This window comes from Branchiostoma belcheri, unplaced genomic scaffold (genome assembly GCF_001625305.1).
Source record: "Branchiostoma belcheri isolate BF01 breed outbred unplaced genomic scaffold, Haploidv18h27 scaffold6, whole genome shotgun sequence".
In the NCBI taxonomy this organism is placed as follows: Eukaryota; Metazoa; Chordata; class Leptocardii; order Amphioxiformes; family Branchiostomatidae; genus Branchiostoma; species Branchiostoma belcheri.
Window position 1 is genome coordinate 5751821 of NW_017804242.1, and position 23944 is coordinate 5775764.

Consider the following 23944-nt stretch of genomic DNA (forward strand, 5'->3'; position numbering starts at 1 on the left):
TAAAACAGGATTGTGTGTATAGAAGTCGTTGGCAATTTTTTTATGAGACGTAGAGTAAGTGTGCTCAACATAGCATGAAAGATATCAATTGATTTAATGTAGGATCATAGGGAACACGGTCTCGTAAGTCACTCATTAATGCATGGTTTCTAATGTATGGAAAAAACTCATGAATGAGACCTTAATTAAATATGAAAAATATTCATTAAAAATCAACGATTAGTGCTAAGGTCCCAATTTTTGAACAATGTTTGCCCAGGATTTAATGTCCGATTTTTCAGCGCAAATTGCATTGCGTAACCACGCCCGTTGCCATGGCAACGGACGACGCCATTTCTGCGGGGGTTGATTGACGCCGTCCTTTCACCATTCTCCGTTTTACAAAGATTTACAGTCAAATAACGTTTTGAAAAGCTGTCATATTCAAGATACATACACTAAAGATTATTCCCTGACTATCAGTGTTGTGTAAGGCGTCTGTAAAGCAAGGACTGACAAGCACACGCTTGCAAATTATATAGAAATCGTGTAAACCCAAATTCACGGACAACACATGCAAACATTAGAAGCGTCGATTACGGAACTTAGATGTACATATGAAATTGTGGATAGAGTTAAGGAACCACAGAACAGGAAAAGATTCAAATAATAAAGGTATGTGCGCTCTGCTTTCAGGAAAAGCGTCAAATACAAGGCAATCCGATGTGCTACGGATCGTTCAAAACCACCTTGCCCGCAGCCTGACTGTGTACCCACCTAAAATCGCATGCCTGACAAGTAGGGTTACCTGATTGCATCCCAAAGTAATTCCCATTACGTCTGATTACCCCGCTGGCCGAAATTTGTGCCATTCGTTACCCCCCCCCACCACACGCACGCACGCACACATGCACGCATTGAGTCTGGCCGCCCCCCCCCCGCCACTGTCAGGGCGGTGGATCCTTACCCCGCCCCCCCTCCCAAAACTAACAGAAAAACACCTGGCACGCTACAGCTGACGTGAATTTGTATCCCCCAGACTTCCAGACTGCAAAATCAGACTAGATTTAGTTAATTTCTAGTTAGGTGAGAAGGGATATATTATGCCAAAGCATTACTTCAACTTTCATTGGAAAAGTTTCTGTTTTGCTCTGTTCTAAGAACGCTGTCTGGAATTCCCCTTCCTTTCTGAGTGATAGGTTTATGGTCAAATTTGGCCTCTTTTGCCTTTATTCTTCTCAACTAGTAGAAAAGGTACTTTGACCGAAGTTGCCTCGAATTTTGTAAGCAGCATCTTGCGTCACCTCTGTAAACCTCTCCCCATTCCCGCCTAGGCTGACTTTTAGAGTGCGCTAGATGCACTATCAGCAGCATGTCGTTTACTTCTTCTTACCTCGAGTTCAAATTTTAGCAAGTGTATATGTTTAGCTTTACTGTTGTTTGTGTAATGTCGATGTTTTCGCTTTTATGGGCGTGTCCTAATGCGACATGCACATCAATGTCCTTACTGATGCTACGCCTCATTTGCCAGCATACACCAAATGATCAGCATCGTCCAGATCTATCACTTGCTGTCTATTCAGGTTTACAGACAGACAATTTCATACAGAACACATTAATCTACCCAACGGAACGAAAAAAACATAAATTACTGTTTCCGACACGTCATAAGGGTAATTAAGATATCTGTTGTACTTTTATTTCAGACTGCCAGGTGGCGCTGCTCATATCAAAATTTTGACGCAACTTTATTCGACCCGTTGCTTGGTAACGGAGTGACGTGAGAACAAAATCTTTCTCAGAGATTGGTTAGGGGATGTATATTCTTCATTTAAGAACCAAAATCTTAATAATCAATGGTCATTAAGGTCTCATTCATGTATTACTCCGAGTGTACCCCCTAAAAGAGTACCAAGTCAAAAACTAAACGGCTGTATGAACGCGTGTTTTTATTGGTGAGAATTTTCCCTTTAGCCATCCCAACTGATGTAAAACGTCAAAGCGGTGAAAGCTTGTTTGTAACTGATGAAATTAGGACGTAATTGTCGGCAGCCGCGCGCTAGGTCGGACGTGCACAGTCCATTGTTGTGAGTTGTGCGGTCGTAGGTTTGCAGCGCGGGAGGGCCTCTTGCGGACAGTTGCTAAGTGCAGTTTGTGATTCCCATAAAACAGGATTGTGTGTATAGAAGTCGTTGGCAATTTTTTTATGAGACGTAGAGTAAGTGTGCTCAACATAGCATGAAAGATATCAATTGATTTAATGTAGGATCATAGGGAACACGGTCTCGTAAGTCACTCATTAATGCATGGTTTCTAATGTATGGAAAAAACTCATGAATGAGACCTTAATACCACAGTCCCCTTCAGTTAGAACTTAGACCCTGCTAAGACCCGGTTTACACACAGGCAAAACCCTGAATTGCGTACAAAAATTGCAACCATTTTACACACAGAAAAAGCGAACGTACACAATTTTCGTATGCTCGCATATGTACATGGTTTTTGCCTAAATCTGGTCCTAGTGTGATATGGGCCTGGCATCCAGGCTAGAATCAAGGAAAGCTCTTGGTAAAAATGAAGGTTAGACATCTAGCAAAACAATTCTCAGTCACTGATGAAAGATCATCAAATTTATTCATTTTACAGAAAATCCTTTTTCTGAAATGACCTGATGTATATTCTTAATTGATTGAGTGAAATAAATTTTAGCGATTACAAAAAGACACAAAAATTGACAAAAGGAAATGCACACAGTTGTTCATTTGCCGGTATAATTGAGTTCTAAGTTGCTAGGCTGTAGACTCAGATATGTCAATTTTTCCTACAAAATGATTTGTAACTCTTTTGCTCATACTCTTCAAGCAGAGATAATGCCTATTTTTTAATGTTTTTCTAAAAGTTTTGTTTGGCTTTATTTCTAGTATCCTGGCTAGAGTACTGATACAAAAGCCCCAAAAAGTAGAAAGCCTGGCAAAAAGACAAAAAAGCTTTTAAAAAAAATAGCGTAACCTTTGCTTGACCAGCTTTGTACCATTTTTGCCATGAATCAGTCTCAGGGGTTGAAATAGATTTTGGGGCCAACTTGCACTGGTGCAAAAAAAAATATGTGCACCAGAAGAAAAATAGTTGCACCCCCAAAAATGATAGGTACACAACCAAAAGTACATGTAGTAACTTTAACAGCATCCAATATTTGCTTACACTACTAACCTACTAAAGCGACATAGATAGTAACCTTCTATTAATTACAAAAAATTAAGAAAAACTTCATGGATTCTGGTTTTGTTGAAATTGTTCCCTTTCCAGTTGTTTATTGGATTAGATTTCTACAGGTTGTAACAGTGGATAAAGCAAACTTGCACCGGTGCATACCGGCAAAAAATTAGTCGCACTAAACCAAATTTACTTGCACTAGGTTGCACACAGAGGGGTATTTCGACCCCTGACTCAGAGTCTTCAATCCAGTACGGCATCAATTCTAGAGAAAGCTCCAAGGATCAGTCCAAACAAACAACCCATCATTGTAAAGGAGACTTGCTGTTGATCATTCGCCAAAGTCAAACACCTTCATCAAGTCTCCTGCTCCCCTTGGCAGGAAAAAATATCAGGGCCTGTCAAGCCACCGCTGATCAGCTATATAAACAAACCAACATTGCCTCTCAGCTATACAAACATACAAGAAACGCTACACCAAGTGGTGTCAGGAACAGGTTTCAAACACTTTCAACAACAACATGCATCGTTTTGCTGTATGTTCCCATTCAAAACACACTAAGGCCACACCAATTTAATTGGTTGGTTCTCCGATTTTTTCAGAAAAAAATATGTAGCAACATGGCAAAAATAAAACAAGTGCTTTTACAAAAGCTGACGTTTGCCGCCATTGTACTTTTGCACAAGAAAATCACATGCCACCTCTGCTAGTTTCACTGAAAATGTTGTTACCTTTTTTTTTTCCTGATAGTATAGCTTCACACATTGTGGGCAAAGGCAATTAATGGCTTATATGTAAGAAATGTGACACAAGTATACACAGATTCTAAATGTATGTGTTCAGATTGTTTATTGAATATTTGGTTTCAGGGCAAGATACAGTTTCTGGTTTTAATAATTCACTCGTGAGACATGGACTCATCCAGTATACAATCTGCAAGTTCTGCACAATGGCACATTAGTATTGAGTGCACAGTGGCACAGGCTGGTATTGAGTGCACGGTGACACAGGCTGGTATTGAGTGAATGGTGGCATAGGTTGATTGCTTTGTGGTATCCAAATGCCAAAGACACATCTGAAAGAGATGACAAATAATTTGTTTCAACATAAAATTTGCAACTGTGCACATAAATATTGAGTTCTCGTTGCTAAAAGAACACATCAAAGTCTTCAAAATTACCCATATACTACTGAGAGAGCTTCTATATGTTGCCATATTGATGAACAATTCTTAGGTTTCTGAGTACACTCAAATTTCTTGATGAAATTGAGATATGTTTGATACCAGGAAAGATTTACGTGTGAACCGAATAGCTTGAAAGCTCAAAGTTTTTTCAACAAAATACTGGCGACGAATGAAAAGCCTGAACCGCCCCCCCCACTGACAGCGAAAATTTGTAAGAAGAAAATAATAATTTATGCAACAATACAAAATATTAAGGCGATACGGTAGAAACACTCCAGAGAACAAACTTTAAGATTGGCAAGCATCTGCCGGTAATTAATTTTAATATTAAAGCAAGAAACTTAGCCTTGCATAATTTGATCATACCGAAAAGAGATTGTTAGACGCATTTGTAAATCCAAAGAGGAGGGGGCAGTCAGTTTGACTACTAAATATTGTTAAACAGCGCGTCAAAGCACAATTAGATTGATCACCCTTGCCCATGGTACTTTTAGCTATACTATTTTCCTGTAACTCTATGACTAATACTCATAACATTGCTGATATTTTTTTTAATTTATATGGCGTAAATACTGAGGCACGGTACGTACCTGAGAGCTGGAATGCTCGTTGTAGGAGCCTGCATGCCCTTTTTCCTGAGGCGTAATCGGACCATTTAAGTCTTCGTAATCCGTTGGCAGTCGCCCTCCAAATCAATGAAATTCGTAATATTATATTAGCCTTAATGCATAAAGTTTTAATAGCTCTGAGAATTTTACTTAATTCGTAATCGGTGGCGAAAATTTTGCGTAATCCGTAACCACTATCACCCCCATACATGCCCTCTAGTACATCCGGGGGCTTCCAAGAGCAACATGAACAGCGACATCTAGCGATGTAGTGAAATAGTACATCTTCCGGTTAGTAAATATGGCGGTGGGCCGGATACTCTCTCTCTTCACAGCCAAGGGCGTATATTTCGGCAAAAGGGTACTTTAAAAGTTTCTTTAGTGTGGAAACTTAGCAACAATGTAGTGGACCACAATTAAAACATCGTTGTTGGAATATTTGTCCACTAATTACAGACGTTGCGCGAGCGCAAATGTTTTACTTGTCATCTACATTAACATAATTTATGCGATTCATTCATCAAGGCCATTATGTCAATTTTTATAATCTTCTGAGAATCACTTTGGGCATACAGTAGTACAGATTAATTATTTTTTAGACAATTCAAGTCTAATTTTTGATAACTTTGTCATATAAGAATTGCGTTTATGTGATCTGGTAGGTCCATCCCACAATAAAAAATGCAAACATAATAGATAAACATTGAATGCAACACCCAATGTTTAACTTGTCATCTACATTAACATAATTTATGCGATTCATTCATCAAGGCCATTATGTCAATTTTTATAATCTTCTGAGAATCACTTTGGGCATACAGTAGTACAGATTAATTATTTTTTAGACAATTCAAGTCTAATTTTTGATAACTTTGTCATATAAGAATTGCGTTTATGTGATCTGGTAGGTCCATCCCACAATAAAAAGTGCAAACATAATAGATAAACATTGAATGCAACACCCAAACGAAAATGTTCACCCAACGAAGGGTTGATGGAAGCATTGTTTTCGTATGTTTACGTTTGCCGCCGCATGGCGGCAAACGTAAAAATAAAAACAGGTCTAGGCATCCTATTATAGCCCCAAATGCCATGATAGGAGTCAGTCAACACAATGGGTTAATATCTAATATAACTTTTAATCAAACCACTGCATTGGTAGATGGAACTTACTGTAACAACTAGGAAGAAAAGGACTTTCCTAAACTGTTTGGGGCAAAATATTATGAGCATTTTTGAGTTGATTCAGAACCAGAATTTTTTTTTTTTGCAAATCACAAAAAAAATGAAGAGGCGAATCTGAGAACCAACAAATTAAATTGGTGTGGCCTTAGAAAGACTATACAATAAATCGATCAATGTTCTATAATGTTTATGCAAACATACAAGAAACGTTACACTAAGTGGTGTCAGGAACGAACACTTTCAACAACAACCGGTCACCTTAAACATGCTTCGTTTCGCTAGCGAATTCCTGTTCCAAATTAGCTAAAAAAGACTCAAACGCTACCAAAAATCCATCAATGTTATATAAATAATGTTTCAAGCACTTCTCTTGACCATAAGTTTATTGAGCGGGATTGATAACTGTAGAAGGAATGCCTGTCGGTTTTTTTCCCACGACCCCTCCGTATGTCAGCTGTAATAGCATGTGACAGCTCAGATATCACCTATCTCACCACACATTGTTGGGGACCAGTTAACTGGTCAGTTGGGAACAGGGGTTTAATAGGCGTGTTATATAAACTATTATAAATAGCTTTCTACAAGTGTGTTCTGTTTTCCTCTCAAACCTGAATTTCAAGAAGAGTACCACAGAGACTACTGTAAAATTTGCATTTACCTTAGTAGTGGTTTTATTTTGAGGTTGAGGGGGGAATAGATTCGGTTTTCCCTGTGTTTGAAGTTCGCAATTCTGCAGTACAGTAGAATAAATGATTAAAACACATGCAAAAGTTTCTGCAGTACACTGAGATTATTGTACCTTTCTAATTCGACCATCTACAAGTAGTTGGCAACTTCATGTACAGCAAGTTTATATACATGTATTACTATACTAAAAGCCTACCTAGAAAATGTACATCTAACACCTCGCCATCATTGAGTAAAATCAGTTTGCATTGCTATTAGTGCATTGCTATTAGGGCGTATTTTTAGTCTTCGTAATCTGTAGGCAACCGCCCGAAATCATTGTAATTCGTAATCAGTACATTAGCCGTTCGTAATCAGCTCTGAGATTTAAGTAATTCATAGTCGGCGGTGAAAATTTTGCGTACTTCGTAATCACTATAACCCCCATGCAAGCCCTCATTAGTACTGCTAGTCTGTCCTTTGAAAATTGCTGAATCATGGTAGCATCTCTCTCAGTCACACAGAAGCGGCACTTGCCTTTGAAATGGAAGAGAAAAGTTTACGTCACGTCAGAACACCCTCAAGTTGCAGCCGGTCTTCCGAAGGAGACCCCAGGGCATGGCTGGCAGAACTTAAAAGTGTGGAGATGTAACAAAACCTGGACATCCAAGGCATTCCTCACCTATGAGCCCCTCTACATACATGCCTTTCAACAAGGGACAAGATCTGGGCAGTTCAAGGCTACTTAACTGTTTCTTGAGGGCCTGCAAGCCCTTTTTCGTAAGGCGTTTTTAGACTTCGTAATTCGTAGGCAGCCTCCGCAAGAATCAACGTACCCGGCAATTCGTAATAGGACATTAGCCGCAAATCGTAGAGCCGTAATCAGCTCTGAGACTTCGTAATTCGTAATAGGTAGCGAAAATTTTGTGTAATTCGTAATCACTACACCCTCATGCAGGCCCTCTTTCTTAAACTTAACATGAGAAGACACTAGTGTCACAAGATCATTTCTAAAAACAGAAAAAGAGTTTCTGAAAATAATCATTTTCTATAGTGGCTTTTACAAATTTTTTTTTTTTTTTCGGTGGCTATGTCGCTAGAAGTTGTAGTCTTTGACCAAAACAGTCTTTGAACCTGTACTTCAAAGTCTTAAAAGCGGTGTGGCCCAAGGGCAAAAGATATGGAGATGGGCACTACCCTATACTCTGGAAAGACGCAGGATGGATTTTAACTTTTGAAAGTTTAACCTCGTAGACTGATGTTTCTGCATGGGTCTGAATACACAAAAATAGTAAAAACTTTGTTTTGTGGTGCTTCTATTTTCGCAGTTTTAACAGTAACCACTCTGCTGCAAAGTTTTGACAAAGTGAATATATCTTCCTTGAGTGACTACTGTACTACAGAATTGTTTCAACTGTGAGTCTGAAACACTGTACAAACCTTTTCCGCCTACTATAGAATAAAACTGCAGCGAAAGTTTCACGATTTACAGTTAAGACTTGATGTTTGAGTTTGATTTGAATTTAGATCCACTTCCTGTGGTCTACACATTACATTCATCATATACATACCTGTATTACAATTGAAGAGGAACGTATAAAAACATTACAAAGTTAACAGTATGTAGCAAACTTAACACAATTCCTTAAATACTCTATTTACAGTCCAATACTTTGCTAGTTGTCTCCTGTGTTGTTCCACAATTGTGACATTCTGTACAGGAAGCGCCTTTTCTGATAGTTGGATTTTGGTGTTGGTAGTCTGATTTTGTTTGTACTGGTGGTTGAGCATGTTTGGTACTTGTGAATCTCAGATTAGAATGTGATTTTGTCGTATAAAGCCTTTGGTAGTTTGGTGAGCATTATTCGTTTAAAGGTGACAAGGCATCTCTGTGCCCTTTACTCTTGTCTCTTGACATGGCGGCAAGCGTGGCGTGCCGCGTACCACGACGGGGAAGCACGTGTCGGGAGCGGCGCGGCACAGGAAACGTCGCACGGACTATCCCGTCAGGAATGCAGGTGGGACATGAAGGGTGGGAACTTTGGGGAAGCATTCACTGATCTGCCGGAAGTTTGGAACAGTTGGGATGATTCAACTGTTGTCCTTGGAACATTTGCTATTGCTGTCTCATAATCTACACCTCTTTTTCAAATTACAGTTAAACTTTTTTTTTTAATGGAGTGGTTCAATGCAAGGCCTATACGACCACTTCTCAGCATTGAACTAGAAGTATGAGAGAAACACGGCTATGTCAAGAGATAGCAGTGAACGTTTGATTTGAAAGCCTGTAGATTGTAGGTTGGTGGGAAACACTTGTCTGGTCTGGTTGTCAAAGGCAGAGATAGGACCAAGTGTGGTCCCAAATGGTGGTCGCGTTGGACAAGTGGTCAGCTTAGGCAAGTCCCTTACTTAATGCTTACATCTATGGGACAAAAAATCCAGACTGAGTAAAGTGTTCGTTATGCCCTTTTTCGTAAGGCGTAATCGGGCCTTTTCAGTCTTCGTAATCCGTAAGGCAGCCTCCAACAAATTTAAAAATGTAATTCATAGTAAGTACATTAGCAGCAAAGCGTAAAGTCATAATCAGCTCTGAGAATCTAACGCAACTCGTAATCGGCGGCAAAAATTTTGCGTAATTCGTAATCACTACCCCCCATGCAGGCCCTTATAGAGGTGGTCGCTTGGTTTCGAGATTAACGGATTTACAGAAACAGAGAACTTCTGCCTTCAAAGTCTTCCCCACTGATTGTAACCCGGAAGCGTGAAACTGTAACCCACCTACTGGCAGTGTGCCCACGGCTTGTTCACCTGGCATATCTTCACCCGATACATAGGTATCCTCCTGTCCCCATAACACGGCTGGGAGGTTACACACACAAACTCTCCTTTGACGGCCGGCGTACCGTGAACTTTCTTTAATTTCCCGTGCCGGTGTTCCCGGTGCAAGGCCACACCAATTTAATTTCTTGGTTAACGGATTTTTCTAGAAAAATAACGGAGCGGGCGGGCGAAAAAAATAAAAAAATAAAAACAGGCCTAGGCATCCTATTATGGCCCAAAATAGTACGATAGGAGCCACGAAGTCAACACACCAGGCTGGTTCAAAATTTCAACAATGAATTTTGAACTTTTAATGATACCACTGCATTGAAAGATGGAGTAACTGTAACAACTAGGAAGAAAAGGACTGTTTTCAACTGTTCAGGGCAAAATATGAGCATTTTGCAGTTGATTCTGAATTTAATTTTTTTTTTGCAAATCAGAAAAAAATGAAGTGGCCGTATCCGTTAACCAAGAAATTAAATTGGTGTGGCCTAAGGGCGCGGTAGGAGTAGGGCCAACTTTTCCATGACAGTGGCTAGCCCACCTGGGGATACAGGTAAGGCATACCTGTGCACCAACCGTGGTGTGTCCTGGGAAAAGTTACTCCCCGAAAAACCTGTCATCTAAAAACATGTCGACAATGCAGAGCTGTCTGCATAATACATGTATGTCCATCTTACCCATTTTCAAAGGCCTGAAGTGAGCAAAATTTCTTAACTTCCAACCTTCTGAAGCGCTATTTCACACATTTAGGAGCAAAACTGCGGAGAGAAATTTTTGTACGTCCCGAAAAGAAAGTTTCCATCCTAGAGTTATTTCAGGATACAGCCCTGAGACAAAGTAATGTGCAAAACGGACAGTTCACTAATATGAGGGCCTGCATGTCCTTTTTCGTAAGGCGTAATCAGGCCTTTTTAGTCTTTGTAATTCATAGGCAGCCTCCCAAAAATCAACGTAATTCGTAATACATGTAGTACATTAGCCGCAAAGCGTAAAGTCGTAATCAGCTCTGAGACTTAAACGTAATTCGTAATCGGCGGCGAAAATTTTGCGTAATTGGTAATCACTACCCCCCCCCCATGGTATGGTTTAGTTATCCATTAGTCAGATGGCATAAAGTATGTCCTTTTTCAACAGTTCACATTTTATGCACTTTTACCTTACGAGTTATACATTTCATCAAAACTGACAGCTATGGTATACTCAATATATATGTTGAACTGACAAATCTGGATACATTGGTACAACATAGCAAACACTGCCAAAAACTTTGTATATATCTCTACAGGATATATGTGTAGTTTGAAGAAACACTGTACAACATAACGTCTGAAGAAATGGATATATGTGTAGTCAAGATACACAAACAAGTAGAGGGTGTCGATAGCTACCAGGCCTCGAAATTAACTTTTCTTCCTACTGTCCCAGCACTGTCCTAAAAATAAATTCAATTGTCCCAAAGTGAGGATGAACTGTCTCAACCTGATTTTTGGGAAGTATTGTATGACTTCAACTTGAAGTCAACTTTATTTCGCTTCTGTTCACTCCCAGGCACACTACACTTGCATAAGTTGCAGAGTAGACAGGAAATCCGGGGGGACTTTTCCGGATCCAAAAGCCGGGGCGTGTGCCTGATCAACAAAAAAAGGACTGACATTCGGATGCTGATTATTATCCTTTGTCTTCCTCTGTCTTCAAAAAAGAAGTCAAACCCAGTAGTTTTTACTAGTAGTTTCTTAGTAGTTGTCAGTAGTTCTATATGTACTGTTTTTATACCATGTTTCTTCTGTTCTTGCCCTCGGGCAAGAATTTGCAATAAACAATCTTATTATTTTTCTATTTTCCCAAAAATGTCCCAAGGTGTCTTTTTAGTTGTCCCAGCCTAAATTTTAGTGGTCAGTGGCCATTGGACCACCTTTAATTTCAAGCCCTGAGCTACAAATGTACATGTAGGCCACCTGTTATAACTGACAGTGACAGATAGAGGGGCCAACTGCATGTTCAAATCCCCCTTGTTGTTACAATTTCATGGGTGGCCAAAGGACTGATGTTCTTGGCTTGCCTTTACTGACAAGGACCTATGACGGACGGCAGATTGTGTATATTTTGGAACTATTCAATGTGTGCATGCACTGGCCTTGTTACCAAACCTATTATTTTAGAAGCAGGGTCTCTTTTTGTCGTCTATCTAGGAAGAGGACGAAAGAGACTTATCAGCTAAAATAGGTTTGCTAGCAAGTGCTTGCGTGACTGTCTGTGAATAGACAGAAAACATACATGTACATGTAGTACCAAGGCCTTAGTGCGCCCAAAATTGGAGCTGTGCACCCAGTTTATTCTGTGGGTGCACTGGTGCACCCAAATATTATTGTAGGTATTTTTGTACATATCAAATGTATAATTGTATACAGGATATTCTTGGCATCTAAGTGTCACAAAAATAATAAAATCTTTGTTGTAGTACTTGTTTTAAGATTTTGAATTTAGCTCCCATTTTAGATTCAAGCTTAGAAGAGGAGCAGTAAGATCTGTAAGTTTTGTTTTATATAGTACATGTACATCAAAAAATTTTTCTGTGCACCTAATTTTTTAGGTTGGGTGGACCAGGGCACCTATTCCCAAAAATGAATTTCCAGCCCTGAATACTCTTCGAACCTCGAAGTTCACCAAAGAAAGAACAGATATTTTGGCTTTCCTTCACTGGCAAACTTGTGAAATGTGGTGTCCACTTTGAGTTTGAAATCACGAAGCTCTGAATACTTCTTCTTTTCAAGCTACAATGTATGTGTTTTTAATGACAAGCTTTCTTTTTCTTGTAGTTGTACAGGTATTTTTTTTAATGCCATGCCTACCAACCTTTCAGTAACAAATGGAATCTGCTATGCCAATATGAAACTGCCTAGACAATTTGATACTGTCTTGCCAATTTGATACTGTCTTGTACCAACCAAAAGATCTGCTTTGCGACAAGATTTCTAAAGTAGAAGGCAAAGATTTCTAAAGTTTCAAAACACACACTGTATACCCCCGCAAACCCCTATTTGGTGTTAGATGATACAAAACCATATTTGCGTTAGCTCTTCTTGTAAATCCTTCCCAAAGACTTCACCCAGTACACCTGTGCCTCAGTGTAAACCAAGCCCTGTTATAGGAACACATTTTGCCACCTCCAGATGTGCTATACAAACTGTAGCCAGGCTGTGTATACAATGCGATTAGTTACTAATGCCTAATTGGCCCAATCTGTTTGTATGCATTGCTCAGTTCCCATACCAAATCTTGGCCAAATCTGGTTAAGCTTATTTCCAGCCCTGTTTGGTTAAGATAAAAGGAAGTGGCTACAGTATTGCTTGGGGTGGATTTTTCATGCTTCAGAAGTATAAACAACAGCTTCAAAATCTTGCGCATCTTTAATACAGGGGGGCCCGCACGCCCTTTTCCATAGAGCGTAATCGTCCGTTTAAATTCTACGTAGAGCGGAGATGGACTGCTCTAATTCAACGTAAAGCGTAAATGGCGCATTTTGCATAGAGCGTATTTCGCGTTTTAATTCTACGTAATGCGTTGTAGCCACTTGGAATTTATCGTAAAGCGGAATCGCTACTGTAGCGTAATACGTAGCCAGCTCTCAAAATTTAGCGTAGAGCATTGTCGGGACCCCCCATGCAGGCCCCTATACATGTAAACGTTTAACATTTTCAAAAAAATTTTTTAAAAATGGTTGGCTCAGGCAGCACTGCAGCCTAGGCTCTATGTCCCCTCTACCTTCAACTTTCTTGCTGACCAAAGTACTGTACTTAATTTCCAAGAAATATAATTCTTATAACTTGTCAACTGCACATCAATGAAAACTATTTTAATTGTGAGACATAGCCCTATCTTTGGGCATAAAGCAAGAACAATTTTTTACCTGAACACCCTTTCGCATGCCCGTAGCCAGGGGGGGGGGGGGGGGTTCGGAAGAACCCCCTCACAAAGGGTCAAAGGTCCACTTTTTGGTCCACTTTTTATGTAAAGGTCCACTTTTTATGTAAAGGTCCAAGACTTTTCTTGAAAAGATGGACTGGAATCGTAGAAAAACTGCTCCCTTTGTCATTAAATAAAAATTTATCTCTGATTTTTTCTAGGAAATCCTCTCAAAAACGCACGAAATGCCATTTTAGAAGGTTCACTTTTCGGACCCCCCCTAGGAACCTACGGCGCTCGAGGTCCCCTTCAGCAGTAGGAAGAACCCCCCCATTCAAAATCCTGGCTACGGGCATGTTTCGTGCGGGCAAATTGGACCCTCTCTGGCCGGCCACCTTCTCTGGCCAATTATATCCCCTTTTTAGGCCGATTTCGGCTTATATTTATTCAGCCTGCAAGAGAATTCTGGTGGAGACTACTATAACTTAGTCTGGTGGCACTATTATGCCTAGGAAGCTTGCCACCAAGCTTGAGTTGAATAAAAATGGTCTTGTATAATATTATAAACATAGACTGTAACCTAGCCAAGAAGACAAAATCTTTATAAACTTAGACTTAGACTTATTAGGGGCTCCCGTGTCTTCAAAAACATGCATGAGGCTATTTATTATCTGCCCATTGCAATTTCTACTCTTTCCAGCTGCTTCCAAAGTCTGGTAGAGGCTACCGTTGTCCCACTGTAAGAATCAGGAGAAGCGAGTAGAAACAGATAAAAACCCCTGGTCCCGGGCTGGGGTTTGAACCCACGACCTTCCGAGGACCAGCTTCATATCCGACGCTCAAAGTCAAACCACTCAGCAAAAAGGTCTAGACCCATCGGCTGGGTCAGTTGGTAGCAACTCCCCCACTGTTACACTACAACTTTGGAACACAGTGCAAAGCCACGGGACCACCATGTCATCAAAAATATGTGTGGAAGTCTGTGGCGTTGACTTTGGTAATGAAGCGTGAATGGTGTTCACACTGGGTCTCAGCAGGAAGGCCCCTAACCGTGTTTATACCACACACACGCCACTGTTGGTCTTCCCCCTTTTCCCACCCTTCTCACACACACAGGCTCCCTACCAAAATAACCAACCGCCCGGTTTAATCCATGACAAGTGTCAAAACACCTTGTAGATTGGGACTGTAGAACGAGTGTGGCCAAGTGTATTATCAGTCACAACAGCCGCCCCACAAGTAGACTGCACTGTCATCGCTCAGGGTCTGTCTTTCCATCATTTGACGGAATCCTGCCCTCTTGACGGACAAAAATTTTGCCCAATCCGTCATCTTTGACGGACAAAAATCAGCTTGTGAAGAGTGTTGTAAAAGCCGAAAGGGGCGAGCAGGTCACAACCGGGAATCGAACCCGAGTTGTCCGCTTGGCGGTCACCAACGCTAACCACTACACTAAAAGGTCGCACGACCATTTAGCATGGTCAGTTAGCACTGTTAGTGTCATTGTACTAAAGCTTGGTAAAAAAGTTCAAGCAAAATTTGCCCCTCAAAATGCAGGAAAGAATTACGAGCGTCAAGATTGTCACGTTCCACATGATGTTTCATGAAACAAAACTGACATGACAGAAAAAAATTCAGGCTGGGTAAGAAAATGTCAGTGTCAAATGCAAGAGGGCCTGCATGGGGGGTCCCGACAACACTCTACGCTAAATTTTGAGAGCTCTTGATTACGCTTCATGATAAATTCCAAGTGGCTATACGTGGAACTAACACAGCGAATACGCTCTACACAAAATGCGCCAATTACACTCTACGTTGAATTAGAGCATACGCTCTACGTAGAATCAAAACGGCTGAATACGCTCTACGGAAAAGGGCATGCAGGCCCCCATGCAGTTGATGAAGTATATGGGACACAAGCGTCCTGTATTTCATGGGTGGTAGCTTGTGTATTTATTTTGTTTGTTTGTTTTGAAAGGCAGGGTCCAACAACAACAACAACATCCACAAAAATTGGTTTCCCACACCATCAACACACATATTCTCTTTCTCTTGTATCTTTCACATTCTGCCATGTGGTCAAAACAGGATTTCAGAAGTGTGGATTAAGATAAATTAATTAGCACCTCGTTAAAGTCTGATCGTTCACACCTTGACGTGAAGTGTGTTTAAGTAATCACGTTTTCTTTGGTAATTCTCTGATAATTGAGAGAGGGCGGTATAAGAAGCTGTAAGTGTAACGAACGAATTTGCAAACAATGTACGTTGAATACGGTGGAAGACGGAACGCATTTTATCTTAAATCGTACCCTCTACAGCAATGAACGACATGAACTATCTGACGTAGCCTGCAAATTCTACTCCAACTTTCACACATATACAAATGAAAAGAAAACTACTCCCCTCTTAACATCCAAAAACCCACAAATTACAGAAAAAGTGGGATCCTTTGTCTTCCTCTGTCTTCAAAAAAGAAGTCAAACCCAGTAATTTTTTTTACTAGTAGTTTCTTAGTAGTTCTATGTGTACTAATTGTCTGTTTTTTATACCAAATGTTTCTTCTGTTCTTTCAATTAGCCCCTGGTAACGAATTTGCAATAAAACAATTTTATAATGAGGCTTATATCAGTATGTATCAGTTACCACAGTGGGGGTCGCTGGAAGACAGAAGAAAAATGTCCAGACTATGTATGATGTACAAAATGACTAATAAACTGGTGGACGTCCCAACTACTCAGCATCTAATACCAGCTCAGAAGAGAACAAGAAATACTAGTCATGCCTTCAAGTACCAGAGTTATCAACCAAGGATTGAGGTGTTCAACTATCGAAGAGTGGAACTTGCCGCCACCAAGTACAGTTGGGATATCATCACATCAGCTTTAAACAGTGTCTGCAGTTACATGTGCAAAGGTTCCATGTGACAGGTGTTTTAGTGAAATATCGCCATGCCTCATGCCTGCAAAGCTGGTGTGTTACACCGAAGGGCGGTTATACCGGCTATACAGATACAGAATCACCCCAAGATTTAACTTTCTGGAAGATTTCTCCAAACTACATACATGTATCTTCTAAGCTCTAAAAAGCCAACGTATGGCTAGTCATTAGCAAAGCAAAAGAAGAAGTCAATCCTCCCAAGCAATGTACCTAGAAACATCAGACAGATCTATAGACTGGACATTTCTTACCTTTTTTTTTTTACATCACTTTATCTGTGTGTTCCTACAATTAGCCTTTCAAGTTTGCAACTTTGTACATTTTATACCTCATTTATGACGCACTACAAAATGTTAAGAAGCTAAAACCTTTCCCCCTCAGTCTGTACAACTTGTTGCATATCATGTCAAGCCTTATCCTTGTCACTTTGAATGCTTAGCAGAGGACACTTACAAAACTACAGTACTGAACTGCCCCCTTGCAGGATACACATGAACTGCAGGGCAATTGAAACCTCGAAGGGGCAAGTGTAACATGATCCATGACCCACCTGACACCTGCTGAAGATGTCTCTCTGCGTGACCTTGACATTGAAGTGTTGGAGCACCTGCAGCACCTGTTGCCTGGGCCCTACACCTGAGTCTAAACACAGGCACCTGCCTTCCCCCACCTGAGACCTCAGCTGTACAGGTGAAAGCAGATACCACATGTTGTATGCATGTATGAATACAATCTTCTTGTTCTGGAATTTTTCCTTGGAAAAAGGGAAAGATATCAGTTAACAGTTGGAAAGTGGTTGCAATTATGAAGAAAAGATAGACAACTGCAGTACACATCTAAGACAAAACTAGAGAAGTAACATTTGCAAAGCAAAGAAATAATGTTTACCTTCGGACATGGTCTGCTCTGTTAATTCTTACTCAAACACATTCACAAACATGTACTACTAATATCTGGTGACAGGAGCAGAGCAGACCATGAAATTGCAACATTATGTAACCCAACACCAGTCACCATGGTGACAGGCGTCAACAAATCATGTCATTGGTCAGGTCAGAGGTCACTGTTTGGAGAAGAAGAGGAAGAAACTGAGCAAAAACAATAGGTTTTCCTTCAGTAAAAATAAAAAACGTTCATACTCACAGTTTGGTACGGCATGCCACACGTCAGGATAATTCTCTTCTCTGCTCTGGCAATCTGAGAGATGGAATGTGTCCTCTATAATTCTTTATATGCTCTACATACAAAAACGCTATTCCTACAAATAGAATACAACATGGTGTATTCTGTATCACCCAAGGTACGTGTACCAGCCCGAATGCTAGTCGGATCGCGCATAGGCCAAATTCGGTGTGTCCCCCCCCAAAAAAAAAATTGCAGCAACATCAATTCCAACGTCCGAATCCTGTATTCAAATTTTTTTAAGCAGCACACGCGGTTAGGGCGAAATATGTTCAAATCGTTTTTGGAAGCCAAGGCCGTACCGTAAAGTATGGCCCGGTCCGGAACACTAAGTTATTGAAGGTTATCACGGCCTGGGTATGATATAATGCTAGTTATCACACGGGCCTAAACACCTGCATCAAACATTATCGTGGCCCAGTTATGTGATAAATGTAGGTACACGCAGTGGTCGAAATACTTTGTTGCAATGTTCGGCAATATTGCAGAGTGTCACAATATTGTTCTGCACTTTGGAAATACTTTTTGCAAATATGCCCTGACTCAAACCCATACAAAATTGCATGTTGGTAAACATTTTACATGCAATTTGGAGAATACATGAATAACTACATTGTAGTATATCATTAAGTCAGTGGTAAGCATAAATGCTCCTAAACAATATTATACACAAACACCATTGAACCTCTATCCTGATTTTTTTTCCGTCTACAAAATTGCAGGTCGCTTAATTTTTCTCCTGCAACATGGAAGATGTCTCTGCAAAATGCAGAGTGCAGATGGGTACATGTATTTCTAAAGCCTCTGTCACAACCTGCCCTACGTGAATCTGCGTGCTGTGTACGTGCAAAAACGTGGGCAAACGTAGGGGATCCGTATGTGGTGAGTACCACCTCCGTATGGAATCCTACGGATTTGGGAGCACGCAGAAACGCTGTAGAACTTTAAGTGCATGTAAAACTTTTTTTGCGTGCTGTCTGCGGATTCACCACCCATACATGCAAGTACGGGCGATGCGCGTGCCCCGTACGTACTGTAGTTCAAGTACGGTAAAGGTGAAATCGCACAGAGATCGTACGTTGTAAGCACGTACAACTCACCACAAAAAACGTACGGACAAGAAGCACGTACAGCAGGTTGTGACCGAGGCTTAACACTGTACAGCACTATTCCCATACCTCTGCGGCTCGATCGTGGTCGTCTGAGTTCTCCAGTATCCTGACGTCCACTCCGCAGCACCTGAGCTGGCGTCCCATGCCCTGCAGCATGGTGTCACACACCACGGCCAGCTCACCCGGACGGATGGGGGGGATCGACGACTTTCCCACGCCCTCCCCACTTCTTAAACCACCTGTAAACAAAAGGAAAGCAATCTAAATCCATAGTAATAGAAAGATTGAACCAGTGTTCTTTCCATCGTTTGACAGAATTTTGCTGCTCGTGACGGACAAAAATTATGCCCTATCTGTCATCTTTGACGGAGAAAAAACGGCATGTAAAGATATGATTATGAAAAGAGATGTCATTAAACTAAGCTTAGCCTACCAGCAAAATTTGCCCCACACAATAAAGAAAATTGCATTTCAACTCACTGAAGAGCTACACTTCCACTAGTTGTGAGAGAAGACAGACACTATATATAGTATTTACGGGTTCATTGTACCAGGGAAATTCCCCAAACTCTTTTTGACAACCGTAAATAATTTCATTAGGTTGGTAAACGAATGAAAAGCAAAGTTCTTTGATCACAACCATTCATTTCTACGAGCCGACGTTTTGATGACCGTCTGTCATCTTCAAACCAGAATTGCCCTGATGAAGATGACAGACGGTCATCGAAACGTTGGCTTGTAAAAATAAATGGTTGTGATCAAAGAACTTTGCTATTCATTCTTTGTGACAAGTACAATGTACAATGAACAACGTCCTGTCCTATAGACTGTGACCCTTTCCAGTAGTGTGTATGTCATGTGAGTGGCAACAGCTAGGATTAGAACTCCTATCATCTTAAACCTACACATGCTACTACAAACCTGTGTTACTCCAAGGTGCTGTGGGAGGCTTCCTTGGCCCCTTCCCATCTCCTTTCTTCTTCTTCTTTTCCTTCTTGGACTTGTCCCCACTACTTGTACCTTTCTTGCCGGTTGCAGGGGCTTCAAAGTCGATGGCTATCCCAGCATCCTTCACTCTCTTTGTCAGGACGTCGTGAACCTCTAGTAGGCAGTATGCATCCAGCGCTAGAAAAAAACACCCGTTTGAATTACATCATAGAATGGATCATTTGTTCACATGGTTGTATTAGGCACTCCAGTATTACACCATGGTTTATGTTTCATACCATGTACATGCCCGTTCAGACGAACCCCCCCAAAAGGTCCACTTTTTGGTCCACTTATTTATCTAAAGGTCCAAGATTTTTCTTTAAAAGATGGACTGATTCGTGTCACCAGCAAGGCTGGAATCATAGGAAAACTGCTCACTTTGTCATTGAAAAAAGTTATCTCTGATTTTTTTTCTTTGAAATCCTCTAAAAAACACAGGAAATGCCATTTCAGAAGGTTCATTTTTCAAAATTTCCCAGGGGAGCATGCCCCCGGACCCCCTAGGAACCTTGCGCCTACGGTGCTCGCTGGTCCCGCAAGCAATGGGAACGAACCCCCCCCCCCCTTCAAAATCCTGGCTATGGGCATGCATGATCTCCACTAGCCAAGCCACTACTTTCAATGCCACAAACAAATAAATGACCATTACTCACAGGCATACAGGAGCTGAGCCTTGCGAAGAGGACGTCTCTCCCAGTCGGACAGTTGTTCTGTTTTGGCCAGAGGAAGTCCCAAACACTGCTGGACCAGTTGAGACAGCCCGCTGGCGTCGGATTTTGCGGGGGCTGCGCTTGTGAGGTCGTCATCAGTCGAGTCTCCGGCGTCAAATGTCAGGAGAGAAGGATCAGCTCTGTGGATCTGGGAGAAAAATTTTTGTTCATTTGACTATATAATAAAAAAAATATATGCGTGCGAATAAAAAAAAAAGTTGCTTTCATTATGAAATCTACGTGGTCACGAAGGTTGAACAAATGACACAGGGTATGGTTTGGCAAATAATCTACTCTTCAAATTCATTTCTTAACAGTCTTTTTTCGTTTGATTTTGGCATCCTACGACATTGGTATCATTTTTAAATATTCTTAGTGCAATTTACTGGATATATTTGCTAATTTTGCAAGTGTTTTGTACCATTTACAGTATGGTTGAAAACTTTTTTTTTAAACGACCGAAACTTCATGCGTGCGCAGATGTCATCCAAATAATCAAATCAACATGACCTTACATGAAAGCGGTGGACACAATAAAAGGTTCGTTAACACTTTAAGGACAAGAAAAAACTCACCCTAGTGGCTACATGTGAGAGGTCGATGACCCTTTTTCGTTTCGACAAGGCTTCCCTGAGGAAAGGGTAGGATCTGCCCAACATCTGGAAATCTCCATCTATTCCATAACCTAGCAAAATGGTAAATATAGGAAAAATAGTTATCGAAGAGGTTTAACGGTTTTGCAGATCAAACTTGTTTAAAACTACATTTATGTCATTGTCTTCTTTTCAAATGAAATTGTTGTGGGTTTTTATCCATGGCATACTGGGTCACAACCCTGTCAATCAACTGAAACCCAATCTCCACCCACTCAGTTTGTTTGCTGCTGAACACAAGACACATACAAACTCCCCCAATCCAGTGCTACCCAAAACAGTACTTCTTTTCGGTAAATAAAAATGTGTTCTTTAGGCGGCACCAATTTAATTTGTTGGTTCTCAGATAGTGGTGCATACCTAAACCCAATTTTAGGGTCAGGTCCGGATTCAAGTCCAGATGTTTAGGTTCAGTTCCAGACTTGTAAGTCTGGACCTAAACCCATGGCATATACAAAATTGCATGTTGGCAACCTTGCAATGTTGTCTGGGTGACGTGGAGGCCGGTACTTGACGATGCCCGATGGCAATGTTTTCTTCATTTTGCAGCAAAGATTTTGCAATCTACGGAAGGTTTTAGGTGGTTTGGAAAGAAAAGGTGTATGTGAAATGGTCTTTTATGGTAATAAGTCCGGACTCGGTTCTTGACTTTTAGGTTTTTTTTGGACTTGAACCTAAACATTCTTACAAGTCCGGATCCAAGTCCAGTAAACCGGTATGCAACACTATTCTCAGATTTGCCTCTTCATTTTTTTCTGATTTGCAAAAAAGAAAAAAAAGAAAGATTCTGATTCTGAATCAACTAAAAAATGCTCATATTTTGCCCCCAACAGTTGAGGAAAGTCCTTTTCTTCCTAGTGGATACAGTTTTTCCATTCATCAATGCAGTGGTTTGATTAAAAGCTCAAAATATATAGTTTAAATTTTCAACCCAGCTAGCCTTTTTTGTTGACTTCATGGCTCGTATCGTAGCATTTCGGGATGCCTAGACCTGTTTTTTTTATTTATTTTTTTCACCGTCCCTTCATATTCTGAAAAAATCAGAGAACCAACAAATCAAATTGGTGTGGCCTAAGCTTACCTAGAATGACAACATCTTGGCTGACTAGGAGGCTGGAGAAGAAGTGCTGTAACCTCCCCATCTCTGTGTTCTGTACCAAGGCAATCATGTCTAGGATGTACACCTTGTCTTTTGTGGCTAGCTGCACTATAGAAACCCTGGAGAAACAGAAAGGCCTGGTTATTCCCCACAACAAGGCTACATTTGTATATCTCTAGAGATTCAGCACATTTGTGGAAGGATTGTGACTAGTGTTGTGTGCCTAAACCCACATTTAGGTTCAGGTCCGGATTCAAGTCCAGAGGTTTAGGTTCAATTCTGGACTTGTAAGTCGTCCGGACCTAAACCCATGGCATATACAAAATTGCATGTTGGCAACCTTGCAATGTTGTCTGGGCAAAACTTTGGCCACACAATGTGGAGGCCGACACTTGACGATGCCTGATGGCAATGTTTTCTTCATTCTGCAGCACAGATTCTGCAATCTATAGGAGTTTGTAGGTGGTTTGGAAAGATGAGGGGTATGTGACATGTTTTTTTGTAATAAAGTCCGGAATCGGTTCTTGACTTTTAGTGTTTTTTTGGACTTGAACCTAAACGTTTTTACAAGTCCAGAACCGGTCCAGCAAACCGGTACACAGCACTGATTGTGACTATCATATTTTCGAGACATCAACACAGATAATACCAAACTGTAAGGTTTGAACGACTCATACCAGGAAGGGCCCCTACTCTTTTTGATAAGTGTCGTGGGTTCTTTAATGCACATGATGTTTGGCTCTTCTTAAAGGCAGACAAAACTCTTTTTTTTTCTGCCCACTTATATATAAAAAGTATACAAAAAAGTCAATTAGTTACTTGTTTTACATTAGTCCATCACAGATTAGCGTTTTAATGGAATTTGATACTCGCCCCGTGGTGAGGTCTGATATGGTGCGGTCTGGCGACCTTTGACCCCTATGACGTAATCTGACCTCTGAACAACAACAACAATAACATTGATCTACGCTTGAACTACTATTTAACTATCTATAACGCGATACTGGCGATGGATTCTGACGAATCCGAGAGGATCAATGAATTTGAGGGATTTGAGGACTTCGAGGACTTCGATATCCACAACATCATCCCTTATAACTTCGAGCCAAGGAGACGCGTGAGGCCGGCTGGGGAGGGGGGCAGTACCGGCGTTTCTGTCGCCCCGACTTATCCAGAGCTCATCGAGGCGCAAAGCGTCGTCGAGTGGGACGGAGTCGATGTAGAGACCGAGGGGTGGCGCCGGAAGCAGTTCATCTGGTGCAGATGCGGCAACTGTAGGCAGATGCCAACTGTCAGGGAGTGTGTTTGCTGCCACGACCTGACAGAGTGCGAGGACAGAGGCGTGCCCGACGACATCGTCTGCATCGTTGACGACGTCAACTTCAACCCTTGCATCCTGAACCAGGACACCCTGAGGATGACGATGACTAACAGGGCAACCATCAGGAAGAAAAACATGAAGAAAACCATCGACAACGAGAACTACAGATGGGAGGCCTACACTAACTTCACCAGCTGGCTGCACGGTGGACTTGGCAAAGACGTCCGCAGGGTCATCCCATCGTGTGCCGTGTGGGCCATCAGAGACAGGTACCCCGACGGCAGGGATCCTCCGCAGTACCGGGGCTTCCTCGAGGCCGACGAGTTTTAGTTTTTTCCATGGAAATGCCTTTTCCATGAACATTTTATGGATA

General features: G+C 41.1%; 1 protein-coding gene and 1 long non-coding RNA gene across 2 annotated transcripts in view; both read right to left on the bottom strand.

Annotated features, from left to right (window-relative positions):
* Positions 1 to 23944, bottom strand: part of LOC109482595 (exonuclease mut-7 homolog) — a 62420-nt gene that overhangs the window by 32554 nt on the left and 5922 nt on the right. The window contains exons 2-8 of the mRNA XM_019785377.1: positions 22233 to 22369; positions 21074 to 21183; positions 20442 to 20646; positions 19720 to 19923; positions 18865 to 19037; positions 17648 to 17701; positions 17055 to 17186 (exon numbers count right to left, since the gene is read on the bottom strand). Of these exons, the coding sequence (XP_019640936.1) occupies positions 17055 to 17186; positions 17648 to 17701; positions 18865 to 19037; positions 19720 to 19923; positions 20442 to 20646; positions 21074 to 21183; positions 22233 to 22320 (966 nt within the window). The 5' untranslated portion in view covers positions 22321 to 22369. The remainder of the gene's footprint in view (positions 1 to 17054; positions 17187 to 17647; positions 17702 to 18864; positions 19038 to 19719; positions 19924 to 20441; positions 20647 to 21073; positions 21184 to 22232; positions 22370 to 23944) is intronic.
* Positions 4026 to 5127, bottom strand: LOC109482597. The gene is made up of 2 exons (XR_002140968.1): positions 4970 to 5127; positions 4026 to 4268 (listed from the first exon to the last, which is right to left on the bottom strand). It is a non-coding gene; the product is annotated as an uncharacterized LOC109482597 (long non-coding RNA).